This window comes from Caretta caretta, chromosome 27 (assembly GCF_965140235.1).
Source record: "Caretta caretta isolate rCarCar2 chromosome 27, rCarCar1.hap1, whole genome shotgun sequence".
In the NCBI taxonomy this organism is placed as follows: domain Eukaryota; kingdom Metazoa; phylum Chordata; order Testudines; family Cheloniidae; genus Caretta; species Caretta caretta.
The window spans coordinates 15,800,416-15,814,272 of NC_134232.1; the positions used below are offsets into that span (position 1 = coordinate 15,800,416).

General features: G+C 55.5%; 1 protein-coding gene across 1 annotated transcript; it reads left to right on the forward strand.

Annotated features, from left to right (window-relative positions):
* Positions 1-4,501: 4,501 nt before the first annotated feature.
* Positions 4,502-12,970, forward strand: LOC125626704 (glucose-6-phosphatase catalytic subunit 1-like). Its single transcript, XM_048830038.2, has 5 exons — positions 4,502-4,817; positions 6,117-6,226; positions 9,554-9,659; positions 10,490-10,605; positions 11,681-12,970. Exons 1-5 carry the CDS (start codon positions 4,588-4,590, stop codon positions 12,190-12,192), a joined length of 1,074 nt encoding a protein of 357 aa, XP_048685995.1. The 5' UTR covers positions 4,502-4,587; the 3' UTR covers positions 12,193-12,970.
* The last annotated feature ends 887 nt before the right edge of the window (positions 12,971-13,857 follow it).

A 13,857-nucleotide genomic window follows, 5' to 3' on the forward strand; every position in this document is an offset into this window, starting at 1 on the left:
ACCCAGCCTGTGGCTAGTGCTCCTGAAGAGGAATGGGGATCTGAGTGGGAGAGCCAGGCCTGGGGGCTGAAATGGGCTGGGACTTCCTGCAGGGAGGGGCTCCAGCTAGACAGGCCTGGGACTGGAGTGACCAGAGGGAGCTCAGGTTGGGGAGACGCGGAGCAGAGCCTGGGCTGGGCTGGGCTGGAAAATGGTGCTGAAGCTGGTAGCCAGGTGGACCTTGGGGAGCAGGGGCCATGCCCAGCTGGGGTCTGGGGTGCAAGACTCCTGTGTTTTCTTTGAGCTCCTTGCTAATAAACTGGAACCAAGATTTGGGGGCTGTTATTTGACACATGTTCCTGGCGCAGGGTTATTGAGGAGCTCTGAGAACAGAACTGATGCAGCAGGGCCCCCAGGCTGTGGGTGGACACTCTGGAAGTGGTGACAGAATGGGGACAAACAGCCCCGCGTAAATGCATTCAGACAGGGCCCAAACCTTCCCCGGGCTCAGCGTCCCCATTCAAACCAGGCCACCCCAACTCTGCTGTTTGGCCTGAGGCTCAGGGTGTGGCAAGGCCTCATGGGTTGCACAGGGCCATGGGCTCTGGGACTTAAAACTGTCTGATGGGAATGTGGAAGCCAAAATCCCCGGGCAATGTCCCTACACGGAGGCTCCAAAGCTCTCAGTGGCAGAGCCATGGGTGGCCGGAGAGCACCATGGTGGAGCTGAGATTCCTCTGTCCGCGCAGAGGCTCTTGTGATAGTTGGAGGGACATGGGACACACGCGTGTTCTCTGCATTCTGTGGTGAGCACGAGGAGGGGTTTAAAAAGTGGTATTTACGGGAGAACAAGAGGCCTCGCCCTCTAGGGCCTTCACAGTACAAGCTTTACAAACACTGTTGCTAATCTCGGGTCTGGCTGGTCTGTGCGGAAGGCATGGGATTGTGGGTGTCTTTCTGTCGCCTTGGCAGTCCGGGTTTCTAGGGCCAGCCACAGGCTCATTCAGACCCTGGTGCAACTTCGAGAGGCCTTGAGGCTGCTGTGCTGGATCCATGCTTGGCTGCGTTTGTGGAGCAGGGGCTCAGTTATGGCTCATCATGGCTGCCCTGTGCTGAGCTCTGGGGCCTGTTCCCCAGCCAAATACCGCGGGAGGATTTATTTTTCCAAACATCCCCTCAAACTGCTCTGCAAATCTCCTCTATGTCCATGGGGGCCCTGCCCCCAGCACCTTGTAGCTGAGGAGAAGCTGCTGCGGGAATCCTTCTGTTCTCGGCACCATTGCTGAAAAGAGAGGGGGAGAAACCAAGTTGTTCGCATCCAGAACCATGTAACGTTGGGGGGAGGGAAAAAGTGGAGCAAGTGGACCTATGGAAAATCAGGGGGGCAAATCAAAGTCTAGGGGAGGGGAACTGCAAACGGTGCCCCTGCTTGCGTTATTCCCTTGTGAGCCCCAGAACCCACCCCAGACTCGCCAGCTCCCACTGTTAAAATATCCCGAGCCAGGACCCCAAATCACGAACCTGGCTTACAAATCATGAGATTTTTTTTAAATAACTCCTTTTGACACTTTGCCTTTGGGGATCACGTTTCCCAGCTTCTCTCTGTAACCAGGAGGCCTAGAACCTTGCATTATATTTTAACAAAAGCTGAGATTCTCTCATGATCCTCTGACTCCAGGAGCTGGGGCTTTAAGAAAAGCACCAACTATTGCAAGAGCTGGTACCACAGCTCACACAAGCAGCCGCTTGGGAGCACGGTGGCTGGGGTTTAGCTGATGGTGAATTCAGAGGTTTAGTGGGTGTCCGGCCGCACCGTGTCCATTGTTTTTGAGCAGGGCCCAGCTCTTGGGGATGTGACCCTAGCCTGGGACAAGCTGGCCACAGCTGCATGGTTCAAGGCTCGTGACCTGAACTTTCTCACTGAGCGGAGATAAGGGCTGCGTTTCACTGACTGGCAAACATGAAACCCTCTTGCTGTTTTCCCCTGCTTGCGTACGCCAGCGTGTTTTGGTGCAGAGGAATTTGGTTAGCTAACGTCACGGCTGTTTGGTTAGCATCTCCCCACAAAGTTTCAACAGCAGCGACAGCCGGCTGGAACCTGCAGGCAGGTCGGGGGGAGGCACTTGTGCGAGCGCTGCGTTAGTCACAGAGCAAAGATGTTGGGCAGTGCTGCATCTTGTGCCGTGGGGCTGATGCCTGTGACAGCTGCTTCCACCCTGGGCCTGTCCCTGTCTGCAGCTCTCACTGTCCCGGTGGCGCCAGTCACCCCAGGATGGTTAAAACTGAGCCACTGCCCTACTTCCCAGAACCTCACCAGCCTGCTTCCTGAAACCCAGAGCCCAGGGGCCAACTCTCCCTCCCCTCCTGGGGCCAGACCCGCCCTAACATTAGCCCCATTGCTCTCTGCGCTGCAATAGCGGGGACGCATGTAAACTACAGCTCAGCTCCCTAATCATCTCCTGCCTTGAGTGCTCAGCCCCCGCCGCTCTGTTCTTCACGGCCCCGGCCCCCACTGGCTGAAATGCTGCTGTTGAAATGGTTCCCTCCCTCCTGGCTCTGACCCAGTCACCTCCCTTTTGAAGGGCCATCAGCTCCCCATTGCTCTGTGCATCAGGTCTGGCCCTTGCCTTCAAGGCTCTACATCACTCGGCTCCTGCCTGCGCCTCCGTAATGGCTGCCGTCCCAGACCCAGGGGCCCAGCCACCCCCCGCCTTCCCGTAAAGAGGGGAGCCTGCCCCACGGCCTGTGTGAACCACCCACGATCATCCGTGTGCAGCCTCGTCCACCCCTCCCTCTCCCGCGCTGCCGTTAAAAGCCCAGAATCTCAGCGAGCGCACAAGCTGCCCTGGCGTTGGCCCAGGTTCTGATTCCTGCTCATCAGCATCAGAAGGGACCCGGTCACCAGATATAAAAGCACTTGTTCAGCACTTGACAGCGAATCCAAGTCCTCCGCATGCTAATGGCACGTGGTTGCAGATACCAAATCCATAATTAATGCTTATGAGGAGAGCTGCTGATTACGCGGTTGGGGCAGGACTGCCCTTCCTCGACAGCATGGCTGTAGGGGAGGAGAAGCCAAACTTAGGGACAAGGGTGTCAAGAGTTGAGTATATTCCCTTTGCTTCAGATCCCAATGATCCTTCACGGTTTTATTTTCTAGTATAAACAGGTTCCACCTTTGCCTGAAACCCATTTCGAGGGCTGCGTGTCTCAGATTCTTTGTCACGGCATCAAGTGGGGCAGACTGGGAGCTTTTGCAGGATGCCAGGGCCCAGGGCAGGGCGGCAGCAGCCCAGTGCAGATGCAGAGCTGGCGGCCTGGGATTCGTGATTAGGAGTTGAATCAAATTGGTTGTTTCTCTGGGCATCTGTTGTGCCCTGGGAAGTTCAGCTCTGCATGGAGCAAGCTAGAGAGTGAGGCCAGATTCAGAGCTGGTGTCAGCAATGGGACTCCACTGCAGTGCATGGGAGTTTTACCACCGCCTGCAGTGGGAGCAGGATTGGGCCTTACGCAGTGCGCACCCTCCTGTGGGGGTGCAGCCCTGTGTCCTCCTCCTCCGCTGTGCCCTATGCCAGGGCAGCACTGGGCATGCGGGAAGCGAGGGAGTTACTGAGCAAAGAGTGCTTGGTGCTCAGCGTGCAACTGTGCTAAAATTTCTAGGGTATCTGGATGCTGAAGCTCCTTTGAGGCCACACAAAGCCCAGCAAAGTGTCTCTAGAAACGCATGATCACAGGCCAAGCACTGGGGAAGCCTGACTGTCTAGAGCCATTGGCAGGTCCTTCTGGAGTTTGCGGGGACACTGGCCCAATAAGCAGAGTCTGGTCCAGTTCCCAGTTAAATTACAGGGTAGTGCAAATGCCATAAAGGTGCCCATCCAGCTCTCGGCTTTCATCCTGCTCCCACAAATGCTGGGTGAGAATCAAGCCCAAGCGACGGAGGCACCTCTCTCCGAAGTGCAGAGCCCAACAAAGGGCCTGCTTGACCCCTGCGACACTCCAGTGACATGCCAACGTGACCCCACGGGATCTCTGGGACAATGTAGCACTGACTCAGGCCGGAGCGCGCTGTGCTTTGTGCCACTCGTGTTACTATCCGTCCTTCGAGTTCTGGTCAAATAATGTTCTTGACACTCGTAATTAAAAAATGAACAGTACCGTTGTGGTTTGCAAGCGACGGGCGGCAGCGGGAATTATGCCCAGGCTGGGTTCAGTTTAAAATACAAACCCGAGTGATTTTTCCGAGGCTATTCCTGTACCGTAGCCAGTAGCGTGGTGTTGCAAAGGGGTAACGGTGCCCTCGGGTCAGCGGCTGGCAAACAGCGAGCTGGTTTGTCAGCCTCCTTTTCTCTTTTACGCAAATGGCTCTAAACATATTTGTATCAAACACCCCCCCCCCCCGGCGTGATGCACCTTTGATCAATGGGGGTTTTGACAAGAGTGTTTTGAGTCCAAAGATCAGTGCAGGAGCCAGCAACTTACAGGCTGCAAACAAGAGCCTGGCAGGGTATAAAGCCAGCCAGTGAGCAGCCCCAGAGCAGCGCAGTCTCATGAGAGACCGAGCTCACTCAGCACTCTCAGCTGATACTGAAGTGTTGATAGAAAAGGAGAATGGAGGCCGGCATGAACGTCCTGCATGACATGGGGATCCAGGCAACTCGCTACCTGCAGGAGCACTACCAGGGCTCCCAGGACTGGTTCCTCTTCATCTCCTTCGCTGCCGACCTCCGAAACACCTTCTTCATCCTCTTCCCCATCTGGTTCCACCTCTGCGAGGCGGTGGGCGTCAAGCTGATCTGGGTGGCTGTGATCGGGGACTGGCTCAACCTGGTCTTTAAGTGGTGAGTAGCCAGTGCTGGTCCTGTTCCTGCTGCTTGCCCTGCACACACCCTGCTAGCTGGGGGTTGTTTGGCTGTGAAGTGGGTACTTACCAAGAGGGTTCAGGTTGGCTCCACGCTGGAGCTTTCCAAAGACAAGTTCCTCCAGCTCTGTAGCACACAGATTTCCTTCCAAGTCAGAGCCCCTGAGTGAAGCCTTGAACTGCATCGATCGTCCGGTTCATGGATCAGTGTCCATGGGAATCCACCCACCGCTGCCGACTCTCGGTGCTCCTGACCATTCTGTACAGTGCACAGTTAGGACTCCCACAACAGCCCAGTCACACAAAAGAAACCCTGGATATATTAAGATCTCCTGTGTGATTTCCATCACGGGTACGGCTCCAAACTTTCCCCACTCTGCTCCTTGCCAACAGCCAGGGAGAGATCTAGTCCTTGAACTAGCCAGAGGTGCCACACGTTGCAAATAGGGTCATGCTTGTATCACTGCAGAGAGGGGCTTATGTTTAATTGCATTTATTTTCCTGTGAGTGTCTGTGTGGTGCTGGGGCTACGGGGCTTACCTGGGACACAGAGATGCTGCTGACCAACTGTGTGATATGGGGCAAGGTAGCCTCAGTTTCCCCTTCTGTAATACAAGTGCTTTGAGGTCGATGGATGCAGAGTGCCATCTAAAATCGTAACCCTTTTTAAAGCCACGTGAATCTTTGTATAGCTCATGACAGACAGCAGCAGGGAGAATGCATGGGGCATGAGCCCGGGGTGTGAGTGAGCATGGGAGCTGGACCCAGCACTGGGTGTCAGCCATCCGGTCCTAGGTGCTGCATTTATGGCGATTGCCCTTCTCCAGACTTGCGGTTACCGTGGGGCTTTGATCCATCAGGGGAAGGGCGAGATTGGGTGTGGTGATGGAGTTGCCTCTGGAGACAAGGAGGCATGTGCTGGGCTGGGCTGGGGGGATGATGGGTCAGCCAGCGTGAGGGCACGTGCTGTATCTCTGGTTCATGCCCGGGGAGAAGCAGCCCATCACTAGTAGATTTAATATCTCCTGTGCCCTGCTGCACCATCAAGGAAAGGGGGGAACTGGCTCCTGGGTCAGCATGCAGCAGGTGGTGCCTGTACGCACAGAGCAGAACCCAGCTGTGTGCCCCAAGCTTGGACTGAAGTCAACCGGCCTGGAACTGGGGATCCCCGATTCTTGCAACCCCTGCCCCAACCTGGGCCAGAGCTGACGAGCTGTGTCCTTGCTTTCCTGCTCTTGTGCCCGAGGCAACTAGAGACACTTTTATTCTTGCATTTCAGGTTCCTCTTTGGGCAGAGACCCTACTGGTGGGTCCGGGAGACCGGTTATTATGGCAACACCTCCACCCCTGTGATCCAGCAGTTCCCCCTCACCTGCGAGACCGGCCCAGGTGAGACACATCTAGAGAGAGGAATAATTTGGCAGAATCATGCTTCACATTATACACAAGGAGGGGAGGCATCTTCCACTGCAGCAGCAGGGCGTGGGATTGGCATTTATCAGGGCGGAGGGACCTGCTGGGAAGAAGGGGAGGGGATGTCCTAACCTGCTCCACGGCTTAACTATCCTAGTTAGAAATATTGTTCTAATGTCCACCCTAACCCTTGCTGCAAACTAAGCCACCTACTTCTTGTGCCACCCACGAAGGACATGGAGAACGACTTTCCTCTGCATATGTCCTTTACAAATGTGAAGACTGTTTTCAGGTCCCCCCTCAGCCTTCTCTTCTCTGCACTAAACATGCCCAGTTCTTTCAACCTTTCCTCATAGATCAGGTCTTCTAGAACATAAGAACAGCCAGACTGGGTCAGACCAAAGGTCCATCCAGCCCAATGTCCTGTCTTCCGACAGTGGACAATGCCAGGTGCCCCAGAGGGAATGGACAGAACAGGGAATCATCAAGTGATCCATTCCCTGTTGCCCGTTCCCAGCTTCTGGCAAACAGAGGCTAGGGACACCATCCCTGCCCACCCTGGCTAAAAGCCATTGATGGACCTATCCTCCCTGAATTTATCTGGTTCTTTTTCTAAACCTCTGATAATTTTTGTTGCTCTGCTCTGGGGTCTCTCCAATTTGTTCACATCTTTCTTAAAGTGTGGTGCCCAAAACTGGACACAGGACTTCTGCTGAGAACTCCTGGTGCCAAGTAAAGCAGGACAATTACCTCCTGGGTCTTAGATACATAGGGTGACCATATTTCCTAAAGGGAAAACAGGACACTGCGTGGGGCTGGCCCAAGCCCCCTGCCCTGCCCCGCATGAGACTGTTGTTTGTCACTGGAACCGTGCTGGCCCCCCCACGGGAGCCCTGCCTCCCCCCTGCGTGGGGCTGGCATCTCTGCTTACCCCTCCCCCCGCCCCGCCTCGCCCCGCCCCGCATGCTCCTCCACACCACACCTCGCTTTTTTGACAAAATTGGGCAATTGTCCCATTGGCTCTTGCCAACCGATCAAGTCCCGAAGTATGAGTCAGGATGGCCGGGATGGGGCGTTAAAATGGGACTGTCCCAGCCAAAACGGGACGCATGGTCATCCTTTACAGACAACACTCCTGTTAATACAGCCAAGAATTACATTTGCCTTTTTCACAACAGCATCACGTTGCTGACTCATATTCAGTGTGTGAGCCACTCTGACCCCCAGATCTTTTGCCTCGGTATTGCTGCCCAGCTGGTTATTCCCCATTTTGCATTTGTCTTTTCCTTGCTAATCACAGAACTTTGCACATCTTTCTTGAATTTCATCTCATTGACTTCACACCAAGTCTCCAGTTTCTCAAGATCATGGTGCATTCTAATTAGTTAACCTGCATTAAACCCCTGGGTGGACACTCCCATTCAGAATTAAATCGCCTTAATTCCATTACATTTAGTTAATTTGGGAAGTAAATTAACATAAACTGAATTAAGGTAAACTAATTCTGATTGAGAGTTTAAGCTTAACTGACTTCCAAAATTAATTAAATTAAATTGAATGAAGGCAATTTTTCATTCTGAATGAGAATGTCCACACAGGGGCTTAATGCAGTTTAACTAATTCATTTTAAACTCACCAAAGCCCGGGGGTGCCGCTGTGCAGAGTGGTTTAGCACAAGCTTGAGTGTTGGACACAGCTGCTGTCCTTAAGCATTTCCTGGTCACTGGAGAAAGGGAGACATTGGAAGTGCAGATTTTGCCCTGTCAGCAGTTAGGGGCAGGCCAACCTCGCCTTGCTGCTGGGGTGAAACAGGTCAGCGTATGCAAAACCCCCCTTTTAGGCTAAATTTAGGCTCTGTAGAAGAAACCTTTGCTCCGACCCTATAGCTACTGAAATTAAGAACAAATACCTTCCCATGTATGACAGAGGCCTGTCTGCCCTCAGTATCTGCCCAGCCCAGGAGAGAGGCTGTCTTTCCCTCCAGAAAAAGAACGGACTAATCCAGTACCAGTGCAGATTTTGTTTGCAGGGGGACCCTTGACCTATGCTGGAATTAGAAGCTTGTTGCAAACCTCAGCAGGAAGGCAGGGTGGTGCAGGCTCAGGCCCAGATCAGAGGCATGCTGTGTATATTGCAACCACTGGGGCTTTGCTCACGCCAGCTGTTTTGTGCGTGTGTCTACACATACACTGTCAAACACACACACGTGCGAGCTCACACACGTTCACTACTGCTCTCTACTGGATGGGCTGTTCCAGTGCTGTGTGTGCAGTGTTGTAGCCGTGTCTGTCCCAGGATATTACAGAGACAAGGGGGGGTAGCGGGGGGGGGTTAATTCCTTTTATTGCACCAACGTCCCTGTTGGTGAGAGACAAGGTCTCGAGCTACTCAGGGCCCTTTTGAAGACGAAGACCCGAAGAAGAGCTGTGTGTGTCTCGACCGCTTGTCTCGCTCCGGAGCCGTTACCTCCCCTGCCTTGTCTCTCCGGTGCTATGTGACTATCCGTTCCCTCTGCCTGCTGAGGGGGGTCTGTGGCTAGAGCAGAAAGCCAGGTAGTCTTGAGCATGGGACTAGGAGCCAGGATCCTTGCAGCCTAATGCCACCTCTACCACGGGTGCTCTTTCTGTAGCCTTGGGCAACCTGGATAATGGGGACTGGGTGGTCTGCCCCTAGCTCAGAGCGTGGTGGCTGCCTTGCCGGGCGGTGCTGATAGTGGGGTGTGGAGATGGGAAAACGCACCGTGGGAAGGGGGAAAACGGGCCGGAGCATGCCGTGAAGACAAGGCCAACGTCTGTGGCGTGCCAGGGCTGGTCTCTGCAGGGGACTAGTGTGCAGGGTAATACGTAGCGGGCGGCTCTGCCCGCACAAGTGCCAAGTATTCTGGCAGCATTACCATAATGGCTCCCTAATGCCAGGTGTCGTGGGGAGCTGGGCCGGGAGTGCCTGTGCGACAGACCCTGAGAAATCTTGTAGCGCGCCCCTGGGCTCATGCTAGCTCTGCGGGATCACTCCCCCTGCTGAGCGACTGCCCTTTCCGCCTCATTTCCCCTCCTACGCACCCCTGGTTCTGGTAAGGACACTCCCCTCCAGTGCCTCACGTGGGGGATTCCCCCTGTGCCTGCCCCTCCCCGTCAATTCCCTCGCGCCCTGCGCAGCCAGCTATGCCGGGCTGGGCTGATGCCGGCTCTTGGCCTTTAGTCTGGGTGATCCCAGCGCTCCGGGCACCCGGTAGGAGGTTGCTGTTTGTGACCAGGGCAAGGAACAACCTGGGGAGGCGTAACGCAGGTGTTTTCTCTCCCCTAGGGAGTCCCTCTGGCCATGCGATGGGCTCTGCAGGAGTTTACTATGTGATGGTGACAGCCATTCTGTCCATTGCTCTGGGGAAGAAGCAGCTGACAATTAAAGACCAGTAAGTAGGGTTCAGACTGTTGCGCTCCTGTGTCTGCAGGGTCAGCGGGGTGCCCTGAGGCCTGAGGGAGGTGCGTTTTGAACCAAAGGAAATGAGTCTTCATGCAGCGCTCAGTGGAGCTGTGGAATTCACTGCTGCAGGAGGCCGGCAGCGCTACGTGCTCAAACACCCCAACGCGCACACAGACACAGGGTTTTAGAAGGGGTTGAATAACTGCGTGAGCACTGATCCCACCGGCAGCTAAGCCAACTAACGCCTAGATAAAGAGAGTCGCATCTCATGCCTCCCCAAGACTGAGTGCCAGCTTCGGTGGCTGGGAAGGAAGTGAAGGGCCTGGACTAAGACCTGATCCAAAGCCCACTGAAGTTGATGGGAGTCTTTGGATGAGGCCACAACGGGTATGGGAAGTGGGGTGATCAGAGGAGCTCTGCAGTGTCCGAGCTCTGCCCCACTGAAGTCAATGGGAGTTTTGCAGCTGCTGTCAGTGGGAGCAGAGGGAGGCCAGCTCCACGCGAGTTTGGACCCCTCCTGGGTGTTTAAGCTTTCCCTGGATCATGGCAGAGGGCAAATCCCTGGTTCTGAACCTCTACCCACCCCGCAGGGGCTGTTTAATGCCACTTTCCATTCTGTGACTGGCAGTCAGGACTTTATAATGTGACCCTCCCGCTTCTCCACCTGCTGAAACTTCAGCCACTACCAGCAGGGAGAGACGTCTGAGATCCCAGCCTCCCTGCTCCCCGCTGGAGGGGGCAGGGAAAGCCGCGGGGTGGCCTTGCGCAGGCCGTGCTCTGCTGACCTTTGTGTCTCACCCGAATGTCTCCCTGCTGCAGGTTCTTGAGGACAGCGCTGTGGGCAGGATTCTGGGCTGTCCAGGTCTGCGTCTGTTTGTCTCGAGTCTTCATTGCTGCCCATTTTCCTCACCAAGTCATCGCAGGGGTCATCTCAGGTCAGTGATGGCGTGCACCGTTGCCTCTCCCTGTACAAACCGCACTGTTACGGTCACTCGGAGCAATGGGCTCAGGGGCCACCCGCCAGCTGTTCCTAGGCGCCAAGGCCAGAAGGGACCATTATGCTCATCTAGCCTGCCCCCTTGCATAACACAGGGCCTGGGACTGCCCCACAATCCTGCCTTTTGAGCTAGAGCCGGTCTATTTAAAAACATCCAATCTAGATTTTAAAATTGCCAGTGAGAGGGAATCCACCACGCCCCCGGGGAAATTGTTCCAGTGGCTAATTACTCCCACCGTTAGACATGTACACCTTATTTCCAGTCCGCATTTGTCTCGCTTCAACTTCCAGCCATTGGATCATGTTAGGCTTTTGTCTGCTGGACTGAGCCTATTACCAAGTATTTGTTCCCCACATAGGTACTTATAGACTGTAGTCAAGTCACCCCTAAACCTGCTCTTTCAAACGAGCGTAGATAGATCGAGCTCTCTAAGTCTCTCTCTATCTGGCCTGTTTTCTAAGCCTTTCCTCATTCCCATGACCCTTCTCTGAACGCTCTCCACAGGACAGACCCTGAGGTGGACGCTGTGGCTAGGCAGCACTGTGCTGCACTGATTGCACTTGTAATCCCACACCCCGTGCCCTAGGAACATGCCTTTGCAAAGCCCTTGTTCCCCAGGCTCTGCAGTGCGGTAACCCAGCTCAGCCAGACAGAACAGTAGCAGACTAGTTCCAATCACTGGCTGGTTTTACCGCCAGCAAGCATTGTCTGGAGGTGTGGGCACAGAGGGCTTGGCACTAGGAGGAGGGGATCTTAGCCTAGGGAGAGATGGGTGGTTAAGGTTGCCTCTCTGTGCCCACAGTGGGCACTGCTCATTCCCAGGGAGGTGGCCGTGCAGAGACTCGTTAGTTGGCTCTGTGACGACCCTTGGGGCGGCTGCCCTCAGGAGCAATGCTCCACCACAGCTGTCCTCCAGCCCCTGATTTTCTTGGGAGCCCTGTGGCTCCATCTCTGCGCACCAGGTTCCTCGCTCTGACGGGTTGTTTCTCCTCTCACGTTCTGTTCCCTGCAGGCATGGCAGTGGCTGAAGCTTTCCGGCACATCCCCGCCATCTACAGCGCCAGTCTCCGGAGGTACCTGGGCACCACCCTCTTCCTGTTCAGCTTCGCCCTGGGGTTCTACGTGCTGCTGAAGGCTCTCGGTGTTGACCTGCTGTGGACCCTGGAGAAAGCCAAGAGGTGGTGTGACCGGCCGGAGTGGGTCCACATTGACACCACCCCCTTCGCCGGCCTCCTCAGGAACCTGGGGATCCTGTTTGGGCTGGGGCTGGCCCTCAACTCCCAGATGTACCTGGAGAGCTGCAAAGGGAAAATGGGCCAGCAGCTGCCCTTCCGCCTGAGCTGCATCGTGGTCTCGCTCCTCCTCCTGCACCTCTTCGACTCCTTCAAGCCTCCCGCCAAGGTGGAGCTGCTGTTTTACGTCCTGTCCTTCTGCAAGAGCGCGGCCGTGCCCGTGGCTGCCGCCGGCCTCATCCCCTACTGCGTCGCCCAGGTCCTGAGCCAACAGGATAAGAAAGCTTTATAGAAGGAAGGGACTTGGGTATTTATGCACACGACATGTGACATGTCCCAGGAGCAGAGGCTTAGGACCCTCAGCTCCCCCATGTCTCTGGGTCCAAATGCTAGAACTGGGTCCTGAGTCAGCAGATACTGGCTCAGCACAAGCCCTTTCCAGTGCGCTCTCCTTGCTAGACCTGCGGAGAGCGACTGTGTCCAGAGACCAGACCAGCCCTGCTCCTGCTCGCTTGGCCAGGGCATGCTCCCGTCTGGCTCATGCAGTAGAGCTGGTGCCTATGTTACAGACCACAGTCGATGTGCAGGGCACACGATGAGCCAGCCCAGACTCTGGCTCTGCAGATGGCTCAGCAGCGGGGCCTGGGAGTCAGCGCGCGGCAGGCAGGAGCCTCCGGAAAGTGTGGTCGTTTCCCCTGCGGGTCATGCCAGCGCCGATGAGGAAACAGCCTGGCTTTGCTGCCTCCCCTTGACACACGGTGAGAGAAGGAGACTGGCATTCTCTGGGCCACAGGGCGCTCGCTCCTGCACGTGCTCCCCAGAGGATTCCTCAGACAGCGCCCCGTGGAGGGCAGAGGCTGTGTGTGGGGGAGCTAGGTTAGGAGACAAAGCGAGGGCACGTGGCAGAAAGGCTGGCACGTACCCGCACCCTGGGGCTCACTGGCCTCTGTGTCCCACTAAGTACCCAGTGTCCTGCAATTACCTTAATGTGAAACAGTGATGTGTGTGTGTGGGGGTGTCTGTATATAAGTGGGGTGTTTTATTAAAGCCTGAGCTGTATTTCATTACCAGACATGAGTCCTTTGTACGTCTTAGCCACAGATCGGCCCGGAGTGGGGGCGCTGAGTGGGGGGTGACTCTCCCATGAGTGGTGTTTGGATTGACAGGGGACGTTTTGCTGCTCCTGGGGGAATCCAGCCCCCTCTCTGGATGCTGCTAACCTATCCCCTGCCAGACACACTTTAAAACGATGGAGGAAGATAACTGGACCCTCCTACAAAGTCCCTATTGCCCACCCTGCTCCCCGCAAATACTGCCAAACACTGCTGGCATAGGACTGTCCGGGGGTGGGGGCAGAGGCTCAGTGCCATGGGATCACTCAGTCAGCGACTCGCACTTATTACCTTGCTCTTTGCTTTATTGGTCACTGGTTAAACCAGCTCGCGTCTGTTTACCTGGCCATCCCACTGGCAAGAGGAGCAAGGAATTCACAGACGGGACTTCACTGGCAAGAGCAGTGTCCCGTCCTCCATGCAGGCTCAGGAAGGGGGTTTGTACAGAATCAATCGCTGTGTGAGCCCCACTTCTCTGTGGTGCTGGGATGGAAACAAACCTGGAAAAGCACGAACTCTTGGTGGGTCCTAGACGCTGCCCTGGCACTGCAAGGTTCATTGTGGAGCTGGCGTGATTGATCCAGCCCAGAGCTGGAACAGACGTCTTTGTTCTCCCCTGAAGTGAAGGGGCCAGGTCCTGAACCCAGGTCAGCGCAGCTCAGGAAAGGCAGAGTGCTGCGCTGGTTCCAGCGAAGGGCAGGTAACAGCGACCCAGACCCGTGGAACTGCTGTTTCAGTCTGATCAACTGAGCTATTCCCACGCTGCTCCTGAGCATCACCAGGGGCCTGGGCACAGGCACGTCAGCTGTCAAACAGCCTCACCTCCTAGTTCAGGTCTCTCTGGC

Coding starts and splice junctions, on each gene's coding strand:
- LOC125626704 (XM_048830038.2), top strand. CDS start 4,588: ATGGAGGCCGGCATGAACGTCCTGCATGACATGGGGATCCAGGCAACT. Junction 4,818..6,116: donor CTCAACCTGGTCTTTAAGTG/GTGAGTAGCCAG, acceptor CTTGCATTTCAG/GTTCCTCTTTGGGCAGAGAC. Junction 6,227..9,553: donor CACCTGCGAGACCGGCCCAG/GTGAGACACATC, acceptor TCTCTCCCCTAG/GGAGTCCCTCTGGCCATGCG.